Consider the following 22,484-nt stretch of genomic DNA (forward strand, 5'->3'; position numbering starts at 1 on the left):
AAAAACTCAAAACACGTTTGTTCTTGAACGGAGGCCTCATTGTTCATTACAAAATGTAAACAGTAAAAAATATATAGCTTGTGTTAGTGTTTAAATGATGAGTGCAATTTTTTCTGGAAACCCCCCAACTCACAGGCAAAGGTAGGAAATATAAAGTCAGGCCATTTAGGTCAGGTCTTTGATCAGACCATTAAGGGAAAAAATCCACACATGGTTGGTAGATGAAATTGTGTTAAAGGCAACACGATTTACTTCGGAATGCTTATCTGCTTTTGTTTTTCCTTCATGAACAGAGGGCAGTATGCGATGTGTGTAAATGTTCTTCAGGTGGGCACGGCGTTTGGTTTGAGGAACATTCTGCTGTGCCAGTAGTTCGGATTGTCAAAAGATCTGTCAACAGCTGCAGGTTCCCCCAACCCGACCCCAGCTCGAACTCTGACATAGGCGTCAAAGCCAGGTGTCTGTGCTGGACCTTGCCTCGCTGCACTGTCCCCTTCCTTCTGGATGTTCTGATACACTGCCGCATCTTCGGGTTGAGCCGACGTGATGGAGTCCATGTCTTCATACTCATACAGCTGGCCGTTGTCCTTTCCCTCTATTTTTACCGCCTTCATCTGTTGAAGAACTTGTCGCAGCTTCGGTTGTTGATTGGTGTAGTGGTAGATACTGTCCTCCACGTATCCATCGACCTCTTCATCCTCCAATTCTTCCACTTCTTGGTCCACCATTGCTTTTACCAGAAGCGGAGGAAGAGGCGGAGCCTGTGCAGGAGGACTGTCTTCTTTATCAATACTTCTGATGTCCATGTATTCATATTTGACATCGTTAGACCCTGGTTGCTCCAAATCAGAGTTGTAGCTGCTCATTGTCTGACTTCTCCTCAGCTCCATGGACGGAATGGTGTCCACAGAACACGCTGTCATTTGGGACGATGTGGAGGACGTGCGCTTTTTGTTCATCTTCATCCAGTGGCCGTTGTGCCTGGGCGAGACACTGTTGCAAGTTTGTTTGTTCATGTATTCGTATTCTTCATCATCTGGATCATTCAACAGACTGGACGAATGAGACTTCCCTATCCTCCCAGGGATGCCTCGAGATGTGGAAAGTAGGGTATCTGCAGATGAAAGAAAGATGTTATTAGATTAGAGGACAACATCTGGACAATCTGACATCTGGACAATGTTAACTTTTTATAGATGACATTGAGGTCAACAGTGGCTCAAGGATGGGTCAAAGAAGATGTGATCAGCTTCCAGGCTGCCTTTTTCTAAATACTCTTGGCTAAATAGGCCAAGAAAAGTCTAAATGAAGTTACCTCTCTTTGGGCTGTCCCCTGGAAGTACATATCCATTCTGATCTTCTTCCTCCATGTCTGGGGATGGAGTCTCTGGTGGACCACAAGACATACTGTCTCTTTGTGACATGTAAGCGCTGTCCTGGCGATTACGGTGTCTTTTAAGGCTCCCTGACAGGGAAACATCCTCACTCCTCTCCATGTCCACCACTGTGCCACATCCCTCCGAACTCTCTGACATCGTGCGCCCCGAGTTTAGCCGAGAACGCGAAGCCCAGACGGTCTGCACCCCATAAAATAACACAGATTTGTGTTAGCAAAATGAGAATTGTGGCAGATTACGATGATGATTGCATTTTACTTACGACGTTGTCAACACCCGGGGTCATGGGCAGGTATCCTGCCACATTTGATGAGGAAAGAACCACCTTCACAGAGAGGACAGATGTGAGGTTTGGGAGGGAGGGACAGAAAACCGGGACACAACATTGACAGAAAACTTCTCACTTTGTAAGTGTCCATCTTTGACAGACGACTGAGAGTTCTGTTCTGAGGCACGTAGTAGGGGGCTGGGGCGAGGCCACATTCCTCATCCTCCTTCTCCCGATTCATCATCTCAGTATCCACAACTTCCAGAACATCCAGGTCATCTGCATCCAGAACATCTGCACTCCGTTGCACATGTTCATCTGTGTCCTGTTGGCTGCAGTCCTCCTAGTGGACACGGGTAAGTTACAGCAATAATACATCCACACAAAAGAAAGATTCTGTCTACTGGAGAAAGTGAGTCTCTCTTACTTTGATCACCAGATATCGCGGTGGATCTCTGGCCATTCTGGTAAATTCATTTGCCAGCTCTTTGAATGTTGGTCGGACGTTTTCGTCCACCATCCAGCCTGGACATTAAAAAATAAAATATTTGTTGGATGCTTTTCTTTGTCAGAAGCAATACACAGCCTTGAATTCGACAATATGGAATTTGAGCTACTGCTAATATTTAGTACATTAGCACAATTCTGCTGGATTAGAGGTGTCATATCACACAGAAACCAATTACCAGTAATGATTGTCCGCCAAATTTGACTTTTGAGAAAAATATGTTTATTTCCTATTTTATACCACAGTAAATGGACCATCTGACTGACTAAACACAGAGATTGGCTAAAGGTTTTAATGATTTCAAAAGGAGACCATTGTACTCACACTTCACCATGACCATATAAACATCGATGGTGCAAATTTGAGGCTGCGATAGCCGTTCGCCTTTCTCCAGGAGATCAGAAACATCCTGTGGGCGCATTGTGTTGTATGGCTCTGCTCCATATGACATCATCTCCCATACTGTTACACCTAAACAATTGTTACGTGGAGGCGAAAACATTTTTGAACATGCTCCATGCTGTCAAACTTCTAACTAAGGTTCTTTTACAACATACCATAGCTCCAAACGTCACTCTGATGCGTGTATTTACGAAACAAGATGCTCTCTAGTGCCATCCATTTAATCGGCGCCTGGGCACATAAACAGAAAATGTAATTATGGCGTCCATTTTAACAAAAGAAGGTAAGTTGACTGTTGTTGACGATTCTGTGCTACAGACCTTAGCCTCGTTGAAAAAGTACTTCTTATCATCACGGTGAAGCAGGTCTGCAATGCCATAGTCCGACACCTGAGCAGTGTAATTATTCTTTAGGAGCACGTTTCTGGCTGCCAGGTTCCTATGCACCACCTTGTTCTCCTCCAGATAATACATACCCTGTTGACAAAGAGCAGCATTTGAGTGCCTGGAGACACCCACAAATCCAAAAATGAAGGCTAGCTCATTACCTTTGCGATTTGGACACACCAGTTGAGCAGCCTCTGTGGGCTCAGTTTGTTCTTGCAGTTCCTGACGTGCTCCAGCAGGGAGCCATGACTGCTGAGCTGGCTAATGAGCTGCAGGCTGTCCCCAGGACAGATGCCCAGAATCCTGACTATGTTCATGTGGTCCAAGCTTCCCAGGACAATCATGTGCTGCAAGTGACAACCCTTTAGTTACTATTAAAATCAAATACTGACCATCGTATAAAACGCAAGTTGTGTTTTCTCACATCGGTGGGCTTGTTGAATGTCTTCTGTCCAGTGCGATCGTGAATCACCTTTATGGCCACAGGAAGCTTGACCGTTTCCCCCTCAGGAATCCAAATGCCCTGTGAGATAAGACATAAAGATATTTACTCAACAATTATCAAATGTGCAAGAAGCAGTGTGTAAAGTCAACCGGCATTACCTTGTAGACAGATCCAAACACTCCGTTACCCAGCAGCTTTACCGTCCGCAGCTCAGAGGGCTTCAGGATTCGAGCATGAACCTTGGTCCCCTTCTCTCCATGGTCCAGAGGCTCAAAGCTCTAATGGCAGACAAAAAAATAAATCAGGACCAAACAAAAGTGAAACAACACAATGCAGTCCTGAGACTCTGGCTGACCTCCCCCCGTTCCATATATCTCCTCATAGCCCTCTTGCGCCGAATGGCCAGACCTCTGCGGTACAGCACGGTCAGCACGAAAACAGCGAATGAAACAAAGAGAAGGGCGATGACCCCCACCACGATGCCGGTGACCATTTGTCTAATGACAAGAAAAGAAAAAATGATTTCAAAGCATGACAGAAACTGGATTTCCTGGCTCACATATTCATGAAACCCAGTTATTTGTACATCACTACACAGGCGGAACTCACCCATACTCTTTAACGCAATCTCCAATTCCTGGGCCGTAGCATCTAAACCGGCAAGTAACAACAAATAGTTAAATTTGAGAAGAACACAAGCACACAAGTGGATGAGATCAGAGACAGATGTATTGCTGACCCTTTGGTACAATTTGCGTGGCACGGTTCACAGCGTCCTTGCTTGTTTGGGTATTTGAAAATGATCTCCTCGCCTCCCATCACACCCTGGGGACAGGAGGAGATGCAGTGCGGGCCGTCCTGCAGGTTGGCACATTCCACACACTCATCGGCTCCCTGTTGGGAAGCAATGTTGGACAGACGACAGCAAAGATACGTCAGACAGGCAAAGTGAAACCAGTGATGGTGCTTCCTCTAGCTGTCAGTTCAGGTCACATACCAGGCCTTTGCAGGTCTCCCTCCCTTTCTGAACCTTACACTCTGGGTGGCACGGCTTACACTCTCCTGATACAGTTGCAAACTCCCGTCTCTCCCTGTAAAGTGACGAAATTTTCCTTTTAAATGAATGCAAACAATTTTGGGGTGGTTCCTAACTGTAATATTATTTTTACTCTATGGAACTAACCCATCTAAGAACATGCAGTCCGGCACACAGATCCCTCCTCTGCTGTACTTCTTGCAGGACATACACTGGTTTGGCCCCGGGCCCCAGCAGCCGTCAGAGGAGCAGAGGGGGTCGCACGTGAGGCCCTCACGGACTGTGGGGACATTTAAAGTTATATCTCCACCAACAGGGACAACGCCACTGCTTATCTGCTGCTTACTCACCACATTCGCTTCTGGGCCTGTTGTCCTTGATTTCGATTTTCTGCTGGCTGGGCAGGTCCGGGTTGAACAAGCGTGTCCAGTTGACAGTGTCATGGTAGCACAGCCTCTTGTTTCCCGTTATGTACACAGCGCCGTCGTTTATTTTCCGAAGAGAGCGCAACCCCAGTGAGGTCAGAGAGGGGTTCTTCACCACCAGGAGGGAGTAGCTACTGAACACCAGCCACCAAAACAACACACAGTCATTCAGTTTTGAAAAAAAGGAGCATCACCCCTCAGTGTAATCAACAGAAACAAGCAAAGAAAGGTCCACCACCACCATACAAGACAGCAGGAGAGTCTATCCCATATCTGCTTGTGATACCAAGGCAACAGAAGAAAAGGTTTGTTTGTTGCTAACACTTACAAACAGTAGATAATGTTTAAGAAACTTTATGATGTATTATTGCTCCTTATTATAGTTTTAATCTCCTTGTCCTGGTACAGTGTTGCTGAGTTTACTGCTGCTGTAACACCCACATTTGAGTCAATAATAAATATGACTGACTTGACTAATGTTTGAATTAGCAGAAACAAATGGACTGACAGATTGATGAATATTTTTACAGTTCACAAAATCAGCCAGGAAAATAAAATTGGAAAATTTAGTTTTTAGGGAAAAAAAGTGAAGTAACACCAACAGTTCAGCCCAGACTTCAGTTCAGTTTGATTACTGTGGAATCTTTTATTCCTGAATGAATTAGCTCTTGCTTGCTTTAATTTTTTTGTGTGAACTTGTGGGTGAGGGAGAAACAATAGTGGAAATGATCAAATTCAACACCCCTACTTTGATTTACAAAACATGTCTAAAAGAAAAAGAGCAGGCAGGAAACTAATAAAACGCCACCATCAAACAAGGGATTATTTATTCCCCACTTAATTATATGTGATTAAAGACAGCACATATTTATTAAGAACATATTTATTTATTTTACCCTACCTCTTTGAGCTTACTCCTCTACAAGGGAAAGAAAGAGATACAAATTCCAAAATGATCAGATTTACATCACGGAACGTGTAGTGAAAGCCACACAATGGCACTAGCATAGTCAACAAGGGAATCAAAACAAGAACAAGGAAGGGGGAAAAGCACTCACTTGTAAAGCTTCCTGCCCTCAATAATTTGGAGGTTGGAGAAGACTGACAGGTCTGACATGTTTGTAGGCCATGACTGAACACTCAGAATGTCTGAAAATGGAGAGGTACAGTGTTCAGCCAAACTACAACATGTGATGATAAGATATTCCAGAGCTGTGTAGCTCCCACTTACCTGTAATCTGTCTCACGGTGTTGAAGATTTTCAGTTTCTCCGGATCGAGCGGCGGCACGTTTTTGTATTCATCACTGTTGAGAGAGGATGAACTGAAACTAGTCTTGGACCTGGACAACAGTCTTCATCAAAACAGAGGGAAATGTGCTTACCCCTCGATCCCGGTCACAAGGAAATGCAGACTGCCCTGAATCTTGGTGCAGTTGATGAAACTGTCGATGTTAAGAGCATCTACAGTTTCTCTGGTTCCACTTCCTGTCCCATGACAAGCTGGTGAGACAGACAAAAATGGGACAAAATATAAATATAGATATAGATATATATACAAACTTACATGGAATCAACCAGCAGAGATGGCGAGCATACATTACATGTCCATCAGTTTACTCATTAATCAAATAAACGACTGACCCTCAGAGGCACGCTTCCTATTGATTATTGTTGCTAAGATATAGCCAGGTGCTTTATTTCCACCGGTTCCCTCTTAACAATCATTAAGATAAATCTTTTGGTGCTTTCTGGAATCAGGTGAGGAATATAATCGAATACCTTTTGGACATAGGCCTTCGCAAGGCTCACATCGTTTCACTCCCTTTTTCTCCACCTCCGTTTTGTCGGCAGGGCAGCTGCTGACGCACGAAGTGCCATCCACCAAAAAGTTGGCTAAACAGAGGAAGAAGAAATTGTCCCGATTCACAACGTGAACTAAATTGGTTGCAAGGATGGAAGCCGATAAAAAGTTAAGGTTCAAACGTCGAAAAATATGTCTAAAAAACAGATGTGTGAAGATGGTTTCTGACTATCTGGCTAAAGAGAAACATTTGTGGGTACTCACGGGGGCACTGGGCCACACATATGGAACCATACTGGAACTTGGCGTTGGGGTTGGGCTCCAGCCTGAATGTGTACTTGTTGTAAATAAGGGCCATGGGGCACTGAGGCACACAAGAGCCCGAGTCGTTAAACCTCCTGCAGGCCTGTAAACCAGCATATATGTCAGCGTTAGCGTTCGCACAGTTAAGAGATGCATTCCCTCTGTCTCTGTCTTTTTGAGAAGAAAGCTGAGGTGTTACTCATAACATCAACAAAGGCTCCCTTTGTGCTGACATCCGCCTGTAACAGTGTTGCCCAGCGATAAATGGAGCTGAGCCTTCATTGATTTTACTGTCTACACCTGTACTTTTCACTGCGACTCTTAAAGGAAAATCTCACAGTGACTCACAAAGCAGTCAGTGTCCAGGGGTCCAGTGCAGCCGCCGGCGCATTCGCTGTGGCAGCACTCGCTGGGGCTCCGGCCGAAGCATCGGAAATTACACTGAGGGGCGCACACGGTCTTTGTCACTGAAAAAGATGATGGGGTTGGTTCACCTCGGCCACAAATGACGACGTTCGTTTTGAAGCCAGGATCAACAGGCTGAACAGATGACAGGGTGGCCTGACCTGATAAACTGAGGTCAGAGGTCAAACCTGGTCCAAAGCGCCACCATAAACTCTGAGGTTTTTTTGTTTTTGGCTGTTCTTATTTTATTTCATGTAGACTTTTGGTATTCTGTCTCCACACCAGGAGTTAAAGTGCTGAAGTCACTTACTGATCTGGCACATGTTCCTCCCTGGACCCCAGCACGGAACGTCTCCACATGCTTCGTGACAAGGTTCTAAAACAGGCAAACAGTTTGTCACCAGAGGTCGGCAGCAGTAACACTTCCCTGTTGACTGTGACTCCACATGCCATGTGACATCACTCACTCTCGGGCCCGTTGCCAAAGATGGTGATGTTGGCTGTTCCATCCTTCACGATGTCCAACCAGTTCACCTTGGGGGCGTAGCTCAGGTCCCTGTTCTTGATGATCTTGACTCCTCCCTGCAGAATCTCTGCGGGCGACACACATACACATAAACAGCGAAAGACAAATAGCGTCGCAAGCCTGAGCACGCCCGTGACTCATCCCACCAGCCTCAGCCGCTGACTCTTTACGACATCACACACAAACATCCTACAGCTCGTGTTTTACTGACAGTTGAGCGGTTAAGTGCACGGCACGTTTTTCGGCACCTCACATCACAGCTGCTGCCGTGACCTACGCTGCGAAGGTGTGACACCTCCGTGTGGGTGTAAGATCTCCGACAGGGTGAACTCTTATCTGCTCTCCCACCTCCCTCTGCACACACAATAACTGACTGACTTCCTGCGTACCTGTAAGGTGAGTCAGGCCCAGCTCCTGAAGGCCGTGCTCCCCGTCTTTCCGGTAGTTGATCATTATGGCCAAAGCGTACTGGTTCTCGTACAGCATATTGCCTCTGATGACACGCAGGTTGTCCAGTGGCAGACGGCTGAACTCGTTGATGGCCAACAGGATGTAACCTGTCACCTCCCTGATCGACTGTTGGGTTAAAAACAAACGAGAGAAAGAGAAATCGATCAAACACAGGCGAGCATGAGTGGAATTTCCTGGTAGCAGAGGTGTGCTTTTGCTGTTTTTACAGTCACCCTGAATGATTGAAGAGTGGAATCTTCCACCGGTGCGTGGATGTGACCGTGCTGCTCACCTCAGGGATAAACCTTGAAAGTCTCACCTGCAGGAAGGAGAAGTCCCTGCTGTGCTCCATCATGGTGATCTCAAGGTTGCCCATCACGATCTCACAGTTTGTGTAGATCTTTTTGGTGAGGTTGTACTGGATCTCCGAGGTCCCAGTTGTACTCAGGCCATTCTGGGTGCCAGAACAAACCACTGCAAGAGTAAAGAATGTTCTCGCGTTAATAAGTGCCTTTAATTTGGGCAATGATTAATAATGCGTAAGGGCAGGGTAGGTGAAATTCCGACAAGAAATAAGACTGTTTTGTGATGTTTTTGTCATGGAGCTCCACTCAGCAGGAGCAGACATCAATCCACACGCATTCTTTATAGGGGAACAGCCTTAATGAAGAGAGATTTATTCAATTCACCACAAGACACTCTGTCATGTTCACTCAATACCGCTGAACTGGCTGTAGGAAACAACATGAGGATTGTGTGTAGGACTCTGAGACAAACATGAGGCCTTGTTTACCGTGTGTGGGAGTTCAGCCATTCAGCGTCAATCGAAAGGCTGCTTTGCTATTCAAATGTCAGAATCGGTCGAGGGAAAACCCAGTGAAGATGAAGGCAGGGATTTCAACATGGTTTTGTAACGTCGGGCCCCAAAAACACAAACTTTCCCTTAAAAACAACCAAGTCCTTTAATCTACAGGGAAATCTGACACAGCTCCCTTTATAATTTATCAACCACCACATTTTGTCTTATGGGGCTCCATGTCTGGAGGGTTTTTTATTAAATAAAATGTTTACTTTACAAACTCACTTACTTATTTTGTTGTGGAGTGGAAGTAAACAACGTTTTTCATATTTTTCTAACATTACAGTGATGTTGCTTTCTCATTTTAAGTTTTTATTTTGGCTGTCTATAATTTATGTAGCACATTAGGTAATTCAAAGTAGCAAAGACTTGATATAATTAGAGAGAAAAGCGGTGGTTGTTTTCAGAATCGACTTATTTTTATTCTTTCCGTAGTTTTTCCTATGATGCTTTTTCAGTCTTCTAATAGTTGTTCAGTATTATTCTCTTATGAATAATACACACACACATACACACACACACACACACACACACACACATACAAATGCACGCACACAGATACACACAAATCATGCTCATAAACACATTCCGTAACAGTCAAAACAGGGTCTAGTTGAAAAACAGGATTACCTAGAGCATAAAAAAAGGCTAATGATTGTTAACCTATCTCCTCCCGCTCCGTGTGTGTGTGTGTGTGTGTGTGTGTGTGGTGTGTGTGTGTGTGTGTGTGTGAGAGAGCTTGCACACTTGAGGGAGTCTCATCCATAAAATCCCGATAAGGATCGTTTTATAGTGTTTCTGAAGATATAGAAACTGGCTCTGAGTCCGTCACAGCCGACAACGGTCCTGACAGTTTTGCTTATATCTAAACTTACTCAACTGTCACACTGACGAATGTGTCTTAGGTTGCTCTGCTTTGTCCTCTCTGTCACAAATGATGATGACGTTCGGGATACTCCAATATGTAGATTCTGGATATAGGACGGCGACTGTGGTTTATTAACAAATAAAATCAGATAAAGCATTTATGAGTTACCCATGAAATGCTCAACAAACAGTCTGGGGACGCATTAATTTGATTTCCCCTCCCCCCAAGCAAACACACGGATACGGCAGAAATTATGTCGACTTCATAACAAAAATCTGTTGGACTTTCCACCTATTAGGGTCACTTTTGCATTATATTGCTCATGTTTCCGTCTATGGCTCATTCAACCATTGAGGTGTTTCTGCTGCCAGTTTATGAGCAGCTCAAAGGTGAAGAACTTTATCTACCCCACCTCGGTGATATCAGCGGACGGCCCAAGCTGTTGATTTTACACTATTTGAAATGCTTGTACATGTAGATTCAAGACCTTTTACACAAGTGTGCATTGTGTGCGAAGGTGAAGCCGACCCCAGAGTGCTAAATCACTGTGCAGACAGTGTAGTACAGTCAGGGCCAAAGTGGTATGTTAGCTATACAGACAATGCACAAGCTGCAGCTGCGGGAGCTAAAAAAACAAACAAACAAAAAAGACAATCTCAACTGGTTGAGTTGGTTTCCTCTGTCAAAGGAGGGCTTTTAGTGTTGGCAGATGGATCTTGGTGGTAAAAGGGTTGGGGCGTGGGTTTGACAGAGTCAACACCAACGCACACGTGAACAATGGTCCTATTTGAGGTAGAAACAAGTGCACGAAGATGCATCTGCACAAACTGCTTCCTCTGCTCCGCTAACGCTTGCTACTATCGTTTATTACATGTGCAACTCGCAGCAAACATTGCATTGTGCTCAGCACTATAGGTGTAACCTAACACATGATGGAAACATGACAAGGATCAGGTTATGGCCGTTACCACAGTTTCAGTACTTAAACAGAGGAGAGTGAAAATAAAAGCTCCAGGAGGAGGTAAACAAGCTCAGAATCTGTTTGTTTCCAAGCTCAGCAAAGCTGCTGAGACGATAGCTGGGGTAAACAGAAACTTGGCACAGGACAGGAGCAGGTTAGGGACCAAACAGGTGGAACAGATGCGGAGGCCAAAGACAAAGGCCAACATCGTGCACGCCACAGCGCTTTCACTTGTTCACAACCAGATGAGGCGTGTTCAAATGTACTGTTTGCTCCATCGACTCTCGTAAACGGCACCTGCAGAGATGCCTCATGTCACCAACAGAGGCGATGACATGCTTGTTTAGTGAACTCATCAGGTGTTTGAATACCTGGCTAAAGAGCACAGCAGCATCAACAGGTCCCGCCTATGTGATGTTTACACCGAGGTTGTGAAATCAGTGTGTACAACCGAAAGCTGGACAAACAAGTTCTGGTGACGCGTTTGTGTGGAGCAGACAAACAGCAAAACGTTGACAGTTTAAAAGAGCCTTGAACCTTGACCTCAGTTCGAAACTCTAAAGCATCCCCGATGTTGACAAAAACAGATTAATGAACTCCTGATGACCAAAAAAAACCAACAATATGAGCAGTAAAATCCAGCTAAACACATGGATTCAATACCAGGACTGATGCTGCCTTTAAAGACAGTTTTAGCCTTGGTGCGTGTATCACTGGTGAGGAATGTATTTGTAATAAAACACACGCGCACACACACACACACACACACACACACCACACACACACACACACGCACACACTATTGACAGAGAGTCTTTGTCAGGACTAGTGACCACTGTTTTACCTACAGGTAAATACATCCAAAGTAAACACTTCCAGGTAACTCCTTTTGCTCTCCAGCAGCGCTTGACTACTGTAAAACATCTGACAGTAGATCAGACTGATCTGAGATTGTCTTGCTTTACATTTCAGATTCAGTGACCTATTAAAGACCTGAAAAAGAATAGGAGGTTGTACTAGAAACACACAGGCGTCATTGTTGACCCTCACTACCTGAAACAAGACGATGTCGCCTTTCAATACCGTGGAATTACTTGTGAAACCACATATTTTGAAGATGGGAGCAATACCCGCAGAGCAGCGGGAGAGGCGCGGGTGACGCACCGCAACAGGTTCTAGTGTTAGAGCTTAGTGAGGGAGGACAGGTGTGTGTGTGTGTGTGTGTGTGTGTGGTGTGTGTGGTGTGTGTTGTGTGTGTGTGTGGTGTGTGTGCGCGCGCACCCACCTTGCTGCGTCTGCGCCCTGCACAGAGCGCACGGCAGCAGGACACACAGCAGCACCTGCTGCACCTTCCTTACGGCGGTCATCTTCACGTCACTTCTCCAAGGCTTTGGAGGTCCTGAACACCCACATTACCCCCCCGAAAATGAGCCTTTGTGTCTGCGAAAACAAGCGCCTCTCAGTCCGACTGCGTCCGCTTAGACGGGCTAAATCCACAGTCAATTTAGTCCAGTCGGTTTTAATCCGTTTCCGTTGGTTCTTGTGTCCGATTAAAGAAGGTTAAATCCGTTCGGAAGACGGGAGCTGCCCTTGTTCGCTCGGGTGGACTCTGACAGCCGCCCGCTCCGGTTTGTCTGACATGAATCACTACAGCTCCGTGATTGGAGCGCAGCGCGCAGCCAATCAGAGCCGGAAGCGACTGCACTGATTTATGGGAGCGTAGAACAGCTTTAACAGAGTTTTGAATGATGCGTCCTGAAACAGACAACTAGAGTTTATTAAAAAGTGCAAAACAAGAAATAACTACTCATACAACATCCAGAAAATGTTTCAGGAATAAATCGGTTCTCACACAACTTAATGTCCAATCACCTCAAACACAAGTTTACAGTTTAAACCTTCCTTCATCACTTCCCAGTCATCTGTTTTGGGATTCAATTACTGCTGCTGTTGTTATTGGTGCTGCTGCTCCCACTGGTACATTTGCCTTATCATCAGGTGTCAATATATTGTAGCGTGTTGGGGAGGGTCAGAGTGGGCAATTCCCAGCATGCTTTGTAGCAGTGTGTTCTGTGGGTTCAGGTTTGTGTTAACCCTGTTTTTATTTGTTTTAAATGTTCTCCTTTGTGACTTCCAATGTTGATGTTCTATTTATTGAGTTCTGGTCGTTAATGTGTTTAGTTACTGTTTTGATTGTTGTTTGCACCTGGACACCATAAGCGAAGTTATGTGTGTCATTGAAGACTTCCCTTTGATCGTGTGTTTTCTGTGTGTGTTTAGTAAAGTGACTCTTTCTGGAATTGAATAGCAGAATAAATTGGCAGGAGTCTGTTTCTGAGTTCTTCCGCAATCCAGAACCCCAACTCGCCACGATATTAATGTTCATCTGTGATTCTACTTCACCACAAAAAGTTTATTCCTGACCCAGTTTGAGGATGTAAGGACAGAAGATGCCACGTCTGCACAGACTGTTTCACTTCCTACTTAGTTTTGAACATTTATAATATATGCATCTGTTACTATTTCTCTGTTCTTATTTATTCTTATTCATTTATTATTCATTATCAATCTTTATTTGCACCTGCATGTTTAAAATAAAAAAGTTATCATATCATTTCTGCCCCCTTGAATACGGTAGTGTTATAAACTGATTTAACAAATCAGAAATTCTTTCCCCAGAAACCAGACAGTCTTTTGAGAGACAAACACTTATTCTTTGACTGCATAGAGATTCTTTAAATTGTTGCCCAAAAGGAACCAGAGTCAAAGTCTTCTGAAATTTTGTGACAACGTGACAGATCCTTGCTCAAGGGTGCGTAATGATGAGATAAAATCTGAAATCAAAATGATTCCAACTATATAGGCAACAGCATAACATCAGTAAGACTGAAAAAGCATTATCTAACCATTTATATGGGGGAGGGGTAGACTTTTCTTTTCATTTTATTTCCATTCCTGTGTAAACAGCATATTGTTTGTTATACATAGCTTAAAAAAGAATAGCTAAGGAAGTAAAGGGGTAAATTTCGAGAGTTGAATTCCAAAATCAAGTAGATGCTAAACATGAGTGAGTTAAAAGAGAGCTCCTATTCCAGGAAACAAAAAAGAATCCAGTTTATTAACACTACGGAAAGAGAAATGGTTTGGTTTTTTTTAACAAAAAGACCCAGAGACACAAGGGAACAATAGGAGGCGAAGAGTCCACCCAACAAAAGAATGCTTAAGGTACTAATTCTCTGTAAAAGCCCATCATTCGGCTTACACAACACCTCTGAAGGCTTTCGCCACATCGGTGCTGCAGCCTTTTATTTAAACGCTTGTCAGTCCAAACAGTCTGGGGAACCCAGCAGATGATGTACCTCCAGCAGATTATGTACACAACTACATGACAACCTTCTAAGAGGAGCATAATTAGGTATTCTACTATAGAACAAGATTTGATCAAGGCACATGCATGAACAATAGCAAATACAGGACAGATGTTCTTAAACAATAAATCCGTCGCTTTTGTTTACTTTACTATGACTGTATTTTCATTTGATTTTAATCCTGAAAAGGGGTTACTTCACGTGTCCCCTTCATAAACTTAAAAACATGTTACCTGAGATACAAAGGTCTAATTTTTACTTTTTAGTTCTGAACGCCAGTCTTTGACCCCTTCCTGTGCAACGATTCGTCCTGAAATCGGCTTTTTATCACCGCAGCGTGACTTTGCCCCGCTTATCTACATGACTGAGCAGATCGTGCAAAACATCATGTGTTGTTGTGCACTGCTGGAGCCTATTTTCGCAGAGTTCTTTTAAACTGATATCTGGTTTGGACAGGAACTTTTATCTGGCGTTTGTCGCTTCAGCTCTATGCAAACTTTGCCTGTAAGAGTGGGCCAGCCAGCTGAACAACCTACAGAAACTGGTTCTGCCTGCAGCACCACTCCAGAGCAGTCACACAGAAAGTCACACAGACTGAAAATCTTCCTCCACAGACTGTGATTTTACAGGTGACGGGGCTTACGGCAATGATAATATTTCACTCCTATCAGGAAGTGTCTCTCACAGGTTTTTTCCCCTTTTGATTTGTGCAAATCCTGCAGGAGGAAGAGAAGTTTAAGGAAACAAAAGCATTAACATTTCAGGACCTGTATGAAAAAAACACCCTATAATAAAGGGGCATAGGGCAGAGTACACGCACGCTCACGCCCGCGTAAAAGCTTTAAAAACGTGGCACTATTGTCAAAGTGCCCCTTTACTGCCCCCTTCTGGTGGAATCTCGTAACGGCTCTTATGATCTACTGCTACTGAATTAAGAGAAACACACCATAATATAAAAAATAAAAACTTCCAGCCACAGTTGATGAGACGGGTCATACAGAAAATGCGTTTATTGTTAATACAGCAGGAGTTTGTTCGTCGTATTACATCAAATTATATCTCCTTGCGCTCATTGAAAGATCTTCAACATTTTGAAATCTATTGGTGTCACTACAGAATGAGTCAACGGAAGTCCTTCATTTTTTTTTGTTGGTTTGTTTTTTTTGCACAGATTATCATGTTTTCCCCACAGACACAGTCTACATTGAAGTTTATTCACACCCCCAGAGAAAAACCAAAAAGAATACCATTCTACCACCAAACACAAACCTTGGTCTATTCATCCTGAATTGTGGTGCAAAACCCGCCTTTTCAAGGGCATAGAGAAATAAATATCTAACCAATTATGCAAGTCATTCTCTATAGATAAATATATGTGGCTAGAAATCAAAAAGAAGCTGAGAAATGAAACTCATCACTATATATAAGGCCACAAAACCCCAAATGATTTAACACACGATAGCTGAATCTGGACAGTACACTGTTATACGTCTTAAAGTGGATTTACAGTCAGTCATATTGTCATTGGTAAGTGAGTGGATTTAAATACGTATGGCACAAAGAAACGCTTGAACTGACAGACGTTTGTTGATTCTGCTGGTATCAGTCGTGACGCTGTAACTCGCCAACTGTCAACTGACAAATCACTGAAATAAAAGAACCATCAATGACATATTTAGCATAATTTCACCAAAAACTAATTCCTGAAGAGAATTACCAGCTGCACTTTTCACCCAATACGCATTCAATACAGACAGGATAATCTGAAGCAGTTGGAGTACTCATGCGCGGGTGAACCTATGGACCGCTTACACATCAAAAGGCCATAACTACGCCGTACTTTGACGCGGGAATACATGCAGAAAAAGGCGGGTCGGTTCCTCTGCTGAGAATGACCCCAGAACAAATGAGGGCTGTTAGAGAGAAACCTCAAACCCAGCCTCAGCAGTTAGGACGGAGACGAACGCGGCGATGTCGGGGAGCTTTCGCCGGCATCCGTTAGCGGTGACGCCTTTTTTTTAAGAACGCGTCTTTATGCGCACAGGGGTCAGATTAAGAATGTCTAGGCCACTTCTCATGCAGTATCAAAGAGCCTCAGCGTTGCTCACAAATGACAGGGGATGAGGAAGCTGTGATTGTTCCCAAAGGTGGTTCTGATGCCCCCGCAGGGGGGGACGGGAGAGAGGGACCAACGGGAAGTGCAACTGACACAGGACGCTTCTTTACATGGATGACAGACAGCTGAGAGACGCCTCTACAAACAAGAAGGTGAACCATGAGTCGGGATTTCTAACAGCTCCTACATCCGCTTCTGTTCAATCTGATGTGCGTCTGCGTGTGGATGTATGACATTAAACATGAAGTGTCTGGTTTCAACAACCACCCAAAGCAAACTTAACTGACAGGAAATCAAAGTCCAATAATCGCCCCCAAAACCAGAATCCCGCTTCAATCTACCAATCCACACCCTCATTTCCCAAAAACAAAGAAAAATGTGGCGCTCCGGCTGCTTATTTCTTGTTCTTCAGTTGATTGGCCAGCCAATCAAGACCCTCATAGAGACCGTCGCCGCTGGTGGCGCACGTGGCCTGGATGTACCAGTTGCGGTGACGCAGGGAATGCAGGCCCAGCTTGTCTGTGATCTCGGCAGCGTTCATGGCGTTCGGTAAGTCCTGACGAACGGGAGGGAGTAGAGATTAACAAAGAGCAGAGGACGGAAACAAACAGTCGGCAGGCTGATCTTTCCTGGCACCCTGACATTAAAGGGATGGTCTGAGGTCACCTCGCTGGCTACAACAGGTCACCGCAGGTTTAGTTTTGGTTGCTCTGCTTTCTCACCTGTTTATTAGCAAAGACCAGGAGGACTGCGTCTCTCAGCTCATCTTCGGCCAGCATCCTCATCAGCTCCTCCCTAGCTTCGTTGACGCGCTCTCGGTCGTTGCTGTCCACCACAAAGATGAGCCCTAAAGGTAGCACAGCAGGAGGAGCGAGTCAAAGGTTCCGTTTCTTTAGAAGAGCGGAGTCTGGTGTCTCCATTAGCTCCACTCACCCTGCGTGTTTTGAAAGTAGTGTCTCCAGAGGGGACGGATCTTGTCCTGCCCACCCACATCCCACACAGTAAAGCTGATGTTCTTGTACTCCACCGTCTCCACGTTAAACCCTGACAACAGGTGAGGGAACGCAACATGTGAAATCAGCGCCCCAGCACGCCGGCATGTGTTTGATTTTCACTCAGTACGTACCGATGGTTGGGATGGTGGTGACTATTTCCCCCAGTTTCAGCTTGTAGAGGATCGTAGTTTTCCCCGCAGCATCAAGTCCCACCATTAAGATCCTCATCTCCTTCTTTCCTATCAGGCTTTTCAGCAAATTCCCAAAAATGTTCCCCATGGTTCAGACGAAGTTCTTAAAGCGGGTGTAATCCTGACTCTAGCCGGCGCTCTGTCGAGGTTCCGCAGTCCTACACGGGCCGTTTATAAAAAGCTGAAGAGAAACACAGCGGCAATCCTTTCAGAATCACGTGTGATCATTTGTGCGCGCACAAGAACAGGTGGGAACTACAGCATTTAACCCCACAGACATCATCCTAGAGAGCGAAAGGAATGCAGATCAGTGCCATGACTTCAGGCGACAGCACAATCTGTTGCCATGTGCATCCCCCCACCCCCCCAACACACACACACACACACACACACACACACACTTCAAACAATTGCTTGTTTGAAAAAAAATACAAGCCCTCCGAGCAAATATATCATGTCCTATATTACAGCGACCAGAGCCTAAACACATTCAGTAAAACCGCCGCACGAAAATCCCTCGACTGACACACGCACGCACACACACGCACGCACACGCACGGACACACTGACACGCACACACACGTCCAAAGCGGACGGGTATTCTAAGATGTATAGGTGTAAAGATATTGGTGTAAATGTGACTAAACCGTAATTATCCACCTCCGCTCTTTAGCTCATTACAAACCAGGTGATCTGATTCGTTGTCCATGTTGTCCCATCTAAACAATTCCTCTGTTTTTCGGGACTGAACCAGTCCAATAAAGACTGGAGACCATATGTTGGATGAGTTTTAGGAGAAAATTGCCGTTTTGTTCAGAAAGCGCTGCTAAAGAGAAGGCGAGCTCTGTCCATGGTGCTGAATGGTGGCAGCGGCTCCTGTCCTGATGGACAAACGTGTCTCCAGATACTGTCTTTCTCTGTGGACATTTGTCTCCGAGCAGGGCCTGATAATGTAACAGTTCAGTGACTCAGGTTACATTAGCAGCGGGGGATGCTGCGGTAGGTTATTACGCTCGTCAATAGCCGTCAATGCTGCTCGATTGTCGCCTTTTATTACAGAAAACGGAGCTATTTCATCCTTTCGGAGCCGCCATGGCCCCGTATTTCTGTCTCATTCGGTGCAAATCGCGAAAAAAAGACGCAGCCGACAGCTAACGGATGTGCCGTCCCCGTCCACCCTTTTCATCCGTTCGTCACCTGGGCACCACGAAAGCAGCCGACCGAAACCCCCGAAGCCCAGCTGCTGCTGCACAAGGGCAATAAACCGACGATTACCTAATAATTAAGTCCTTTAATACGTTTAGGCTAAATTGCCTTTGCGCGCAGTGTTGTCACTTACCTCAGTCGTGGGGTCCTCTTTGATAAAAGCCTCACGCCGTCTTCGCAGCAGCAATTTAGTTCTCGCGAGAAAAGACGTAAACGCCAGAAGCGGAGTTTAGAATGACGACTACACGTTTACCGAAACACATCTAGCAAAGCAAGCAAAATAATTATATGTAGGATACTAGTTCCATTTATTGATATTCTTTATATTCTCTATTCTTATTTATATTCTCCCAGATTGTTTCCTAGAGGCCAGAAGATTGTAAGATGTGCCATGGCCAGAGGAATAGATCAAATGTCCTAACCAGCCTCTTTTCATGGCTTTCCAACATAAGACAATAAGAATTATATAGAAGTTCAGATGGTTGAGTGTCAGTTTGATTAAATGAGTAAACAATGCCCAATTTTCCACAGCCAACATAAGCCAAGAACAAACTGATACATCAAGGCAACTCTTGATTTTGACCACACATTGAAAAATGAGGGTTCATAAGTTTCTTTGATCATTGAGCTTTTATCTCATTGAAGGCAATATAGGTTTTGCCACATTTTTCCCAACTTACCAATTTAGGATTTGCATAATACAAAATAAGCTTTTGTCTTATTCTCAGGACAGTCTAGCTTTGGTTTTTACCATTAGAAGAGAGAATATGGCACATTCAAAAACTCAGACAGGAAGAAATCCATCAAAGTCATTTTTAAAGAGTAAGTGGACTCCAAATGATTCTATCTTAAACATGGAACAGTGCTCATAATTGGCCAACAAAATGACAATAGATGATGTGAATACAGGCTTAGGAGGTGATTTTCAATTGAATGACCTCCATTAAAGGAAGACAGCCCAGATTTCTCTCTCCAAATGCCTTGATTCTTTATTCAGAATCAGTCTATAATCGACCTCCTCAATCAGCCATCCTTTCAGCAAGGTTTTTGTGTGATAAAATGACCTGCTTGGCGGAGGCCTGCACTCACCGAGTGCTTTTTCCCGTAGATGTTAATCAGAACTAAATGTTTTCTCTCCTATGTCTCATGTAAAGTTGGAGATATTCTTTCTAGCGAATCATGCCAGTACTGCGTGTTGGAGCTAATGGGCAGCGGTGTCTACGGTCAGGTGGCCAAATGCCTGAACAAAACGACCAAAGAGATGGTGGCAGTGAAGGTCTTCTGCAACACTGGAGGAATCCATGAAGCAAGATGGGAGGTACACATGGGAAACACACCTGTTGGATCTCTGAGCAGAGCGTGTTGTGTTCTGACGTGTTCGCTGTCTCTTCTCCTAAGCTGCACTTCTTAAGGAAAATCTGCCACTTCAATCACCCAAACCTGGTCCGATTCATTGAGGAATTTAAGTACAAGGGAATTCCTTGTTTGGTGTTGGAGATATTACACAACGATATGTTCCGTACTGTGAAAAACCAGGAATGGGAAGTGCAGCTAAATAAAATAAGGCTGATCGCAAAGCAGGTGCGTATAGTTGTAAATTGAATTCTAAAACCTCCGAGACCTCCTCTCTCCCGAGACCCACCGAAAATATAAATGACGTTCATTTTAGGTGCATGTGAAATCATATTTGTTGTCTTTGTCTGCAGCTGTTTATGGCTATGAACGCGCTCAGTGAGGCCGGTATTGTGCACTGCGACCTCAAACCGGACAACATCATGTTTGTCAGCAAGGAGCAAAGGAAAATTAAGCTGATAGACTTTGGTCTGTCCTTACTGAGCTCCAGAGTCAGGCCAGGGGTGATGCTGCAGGCGACTTCATACAGGGCTCCAGAGATACTCCTCGGCCTGCCTTTCGACCACGGCATCGACTTGTGGGGAACAGGCTGCATTTTAGCTTTCCTTTACCTCCGTTGCAATCTCTTCCGCGCTAGATTTGGATATGAAACCGTAAACAGATCCCTGAGAGTCCATCGCCATCTTCTATCAGTACATCATTTCTGAGTGTCTTTTTACCCACAGGTGAGACAGGTAGTCCAGCTGCTGGGTCAGCCTGAGGACCACTTGCTCTGTCAAGGAATATACACCAGGAAATACTTCTTGGAGGAGGAGGGAGGTGACGGTCCAACATGGAGGCTGAAGGTTGAGCAGTCTCCTTCTTTCATGTCTAATTTACTCTATATGTTGTCCAAACAAAAGCACAACAAAACACATACCTAAAATAAACACTTGAATAAATGAACTTAGTAATTTACTAGTTACTGTTTTTGTCCCGTTAGACACCTGAAGAGTACATGTCAGGTACTCATGAGAAGATTCGGACGGACATCAGGAATTGCAAATACCAATGTTTGGATGACTTGGTTCATGTGAGCAGTTCAATGGTTTATGAGCAGAATCTCCCCACTGCATGTTGACTGTCTCTCTGAAAGTGATCTGTTTCCGAACCCAGATTTACCCATTAAGATCCCCTGCTGATCACGAGGACCGACGTCAATTCGTGGACCTTCTGAAGTGCCTGCTGACTGTGAATTCAGAAAAGAGGATCTCGTCCTCGCGTGCACTCCAGCATCCCTTTATCATGATGTCTCATCTCCTGGATCCAGGTTATGAGTCCTAGTGAGTGGGCTTGTGTTAGATGAGCAGACGTACGGGTCTGGGAATGAAACAATAATCTTTTGTCTCATGTGGAGCAGCCTCTGCGATTCCATGGAGATGATGAGCTCCTGCAATGAGGAGAACCCCAGCAAACCGAAGCTTCCTAAGTCCTAGGATAGAGACAGGGAGCATCTAGAGGGAGAACATTTGAAGCACCCTGTATTGAAAGGAAGAGGCCCAAAATTAGAGAATGTCAGCAGTCTGCAACACCAGCGAGTTCCAAAATAGTCAGCAAAAAAGTCAATGAAAGAGACCTGGAAGAAGTTTAAGGCTTTGAGGGTTTCAAGACTGAATTAGTGTTTGAGGTGGACCATAATATATGCACACGCCACACTCTGCTGCCACAAACGAATGGATTTAAAGTAAGTAAATACAGTAAGTATGTAACATGTATTTGTATAGCACATTGATATCCAAAGCGCTTTACAATCAGTGCGAGAAGGAAAACATTTTAAAACAAGTAGAACACATTAAAACACATGAATAAAACACCTGAAGGTTCAGATGTAGGACTGAAGGAACAATTCACACCCTGAGAACTTCACGGCAGGATTCGTTCTGGCTCATGTGGACACTCGGTCATGTTGAGGCAACAGCGGACAGGACCGTTGGCTGCAGAGGGGATGACGGCATTGCCAGGAACGAAGCAGAACCTGACGTGGTCGTGGAACATCTCCGGGATGTTAGCACTTCAGAAGCAATAGCTACAATTTCAAAATGGCATTTTTCTAAAGTCGATTTTGTTAAACTTGCAAAACTATTTTGTAAACCCTGTTAAATGAGCCCAAGTCTGTTCTGTAGGACTTCTACTCAACATCCCATCTTTGTCCAGAACTGATTGTGAGGACAATTG

General features: G+C 44.6%; 3 protein-coding genes across 4 annotated transcripts; 1 reads left to right on the top strand and 2 right to left on the bottom strand.

Annotated features, from left to right (window-relative positions):
- Window positions 1-214: 214 nt before the first annotated feature.
- Window positions 215-12,668, bottom strand: erbb3a (erb-b2 receptor tyrosine kinase 3a). Of its 2 annotated transcripts, none has more exons than XM_057029374.1 (29): window positions 12,327-12,668; window positions 8,673-8,827; window positions 8,293-8,479; window positions 7,845-7,970; window positions 7,688-7,753; window positions 7,321-7,439; window positions 6,934-7,075; window positions 6,648-6,761; window positions 6,251-6,368; window positions 6,099-6,172; window positions 5,926-6,016; window positions 5,769-5,786; window positions 4,793-4,998; window positions 4,590-4,722; window positions 4,404-4,497; window positions 4,146-4,300; window positions 4,016-4,057; window positions 3,762-3,903; window positions 3,565-3,684; window positions 3,386-3,484; window positions 3,123-3,308; window positions 2,896-3,051; window positions 2,731-2,806; window positions 2,498-2,644; window positions 2,093-2,190; window positions 1,802-2,008; window positions 1,660-1,722; window positions 1,316-1,577; window positions 215-1,114 (listed from the first exon to the last, which is right to left on the bottom strand). In XM_057029374.1, exons 1-29 carry the CDS (start codon window positions 12,406-12,408, stop codon window positions 324-326), a joined length of 4,269 nt encoding a protein of 1,422 aa, XP_056885354.1. In that variant the 5' UTR covers window positions 12,409-12,668; the 3' UTR covers window positions 215-323. The 2 variants fall into 2 exon arrangements, with proteins under 2 accessions (XP_056885354.1, XP_056885353.1); XM_057029373.1 differs by having other exon boundaries at window positions 4,793-5,001.
- A 2,720-nt stretch (window positions 12,669-15,388) lies between these two features.
- On the bottom strand, window positions 15,389-19,185 carry arf3b (ADP-ribosylation factor 3b). The gene is made up of 5 exons (XM_057030827.1): window positions 19,051-19,185; window positions 17,652-17,892; window positions 17,459-17,569; window positions 17,248-17,372; window positions 15,389-17,081 (listed from the first exon to the last, which is right to left on the bottom strand). Exons 2-5 carry the CDS (start codon window positions 17,797-17,799, stop codon window positions 16,920-16,922), a joined length of 546 nt encoding a protein of 181 aa, XP_056886807.1. The 5' UTR covers window positions 17,800-17,892; window positions 19,051-19,185; the 3' UTR covers window positions 15,389-16,919.
- Window positions 19,186-19,801: 616 nt separating this feature from the next.
- LOC130523946 (homeodomain-interacting protein kinase 1-like) lies at window positions 19,802-21,745 on the top strand. Its single transcript, XM_057029587.1, has 8 exons — window positions 19,802-19,835; window positions 20,072-20,235; window positions 20,316-20,498; window positions 20,624-20,923; window positions 20,996-21,115; window positions 21,253-21,342; window positions 21,426-21,592; window positions 21,670-21,745. Exons 1-8 carry the CDS (start codon window positions 19,802-19,804, stop codon window positions 21,743-21,745), a joined length of 1,134 nt encoding a protein of 377 aa, XP_056885567.1.
- Window positions 21,746-22,484: the final 739 nt, after the last annotated feature.

This window comes from Takifugu flavidus, chromosome 4 (genome assembly GCF_003711565.1).
Source record: "Takifugu flavidus isolate HTHZ2018 chromosome 4, ASM371156v2, whole genome shotgun sequence".
Lineage (NCBI taxonomy): Eukaryota > Metazoa > Chordata > Actinopteri > Tetraodontiformes > Tetraodontidae > Takifugu > Takifugu flavidus.

Excerpts from the sequence above, each read along its gene's own strand:
- LOC130523946 (XM_057029587.1), top strand. The coding sequence starts at position 19,802 with ATGACAATAGATGATGTGAATACAGGCTTAGGAG. Across the intron at positions 20,236-20,315 it reads TCCATGAAGCAAGATGGGAG|CTGCACTTCTTAAGGAAAAT; the intron begins GTACACATGGGA and ends TCTTCTCCTAAG. Across the intron at positions 21,593-21,669 it reads GATCCAGGTTATGAGTCCTA|CCTCTGCGATTCCATGGAGA; the intron begins GTGAGTGGGCTT and ends CATGTGGAGCAG.
- erbb3a (XM_057029373.1), bottom strand. The coding sequence starts at position 12,408 with ATGACCGCCGTAAGGAAGGTGCAGCAGGTGCTGCTGTGTGTCCTGCTG. Across the intron at positions 7,754-7,844 it reads CTTTGGCAACGGGCCCGAGA|AACCTTGTCACGAAGCATGT; the intron begins GTGAGTGATGTC and ends TGCCTGTTTTAG. Across the intron at positions 3,052-3,122 it reads GGTGTGTCCAAATCGCAAAG|GGTATGTATTATCTGGAGGA; the intron begins GTAATGAGCTAG and ends CTTTGTCAACAG.
- arf3b (XM_057030827.1), bottom strand. The coding sequence starts at position 17,799 with ATGGGGAACATTTTTGGGAATTTGCTGAAAAGCCTGATAGGAAAGAAG. Across the intron at positions 17,570-17,651 it reads CACCACCATCCCAACCATCG|GGTTTAACGTGGAGACGGTG; the intron begins GTACGTACTGAG and ends ACCTGTTGTCAG. Across the intron at positions 17,082-17,247 it reads TGGTCTTTGCTAATAAACAG|GACTTACCGAACGCCATGAA; the intron begins GTGAGAAAGCAG and ends CCCGTTCGTCAG.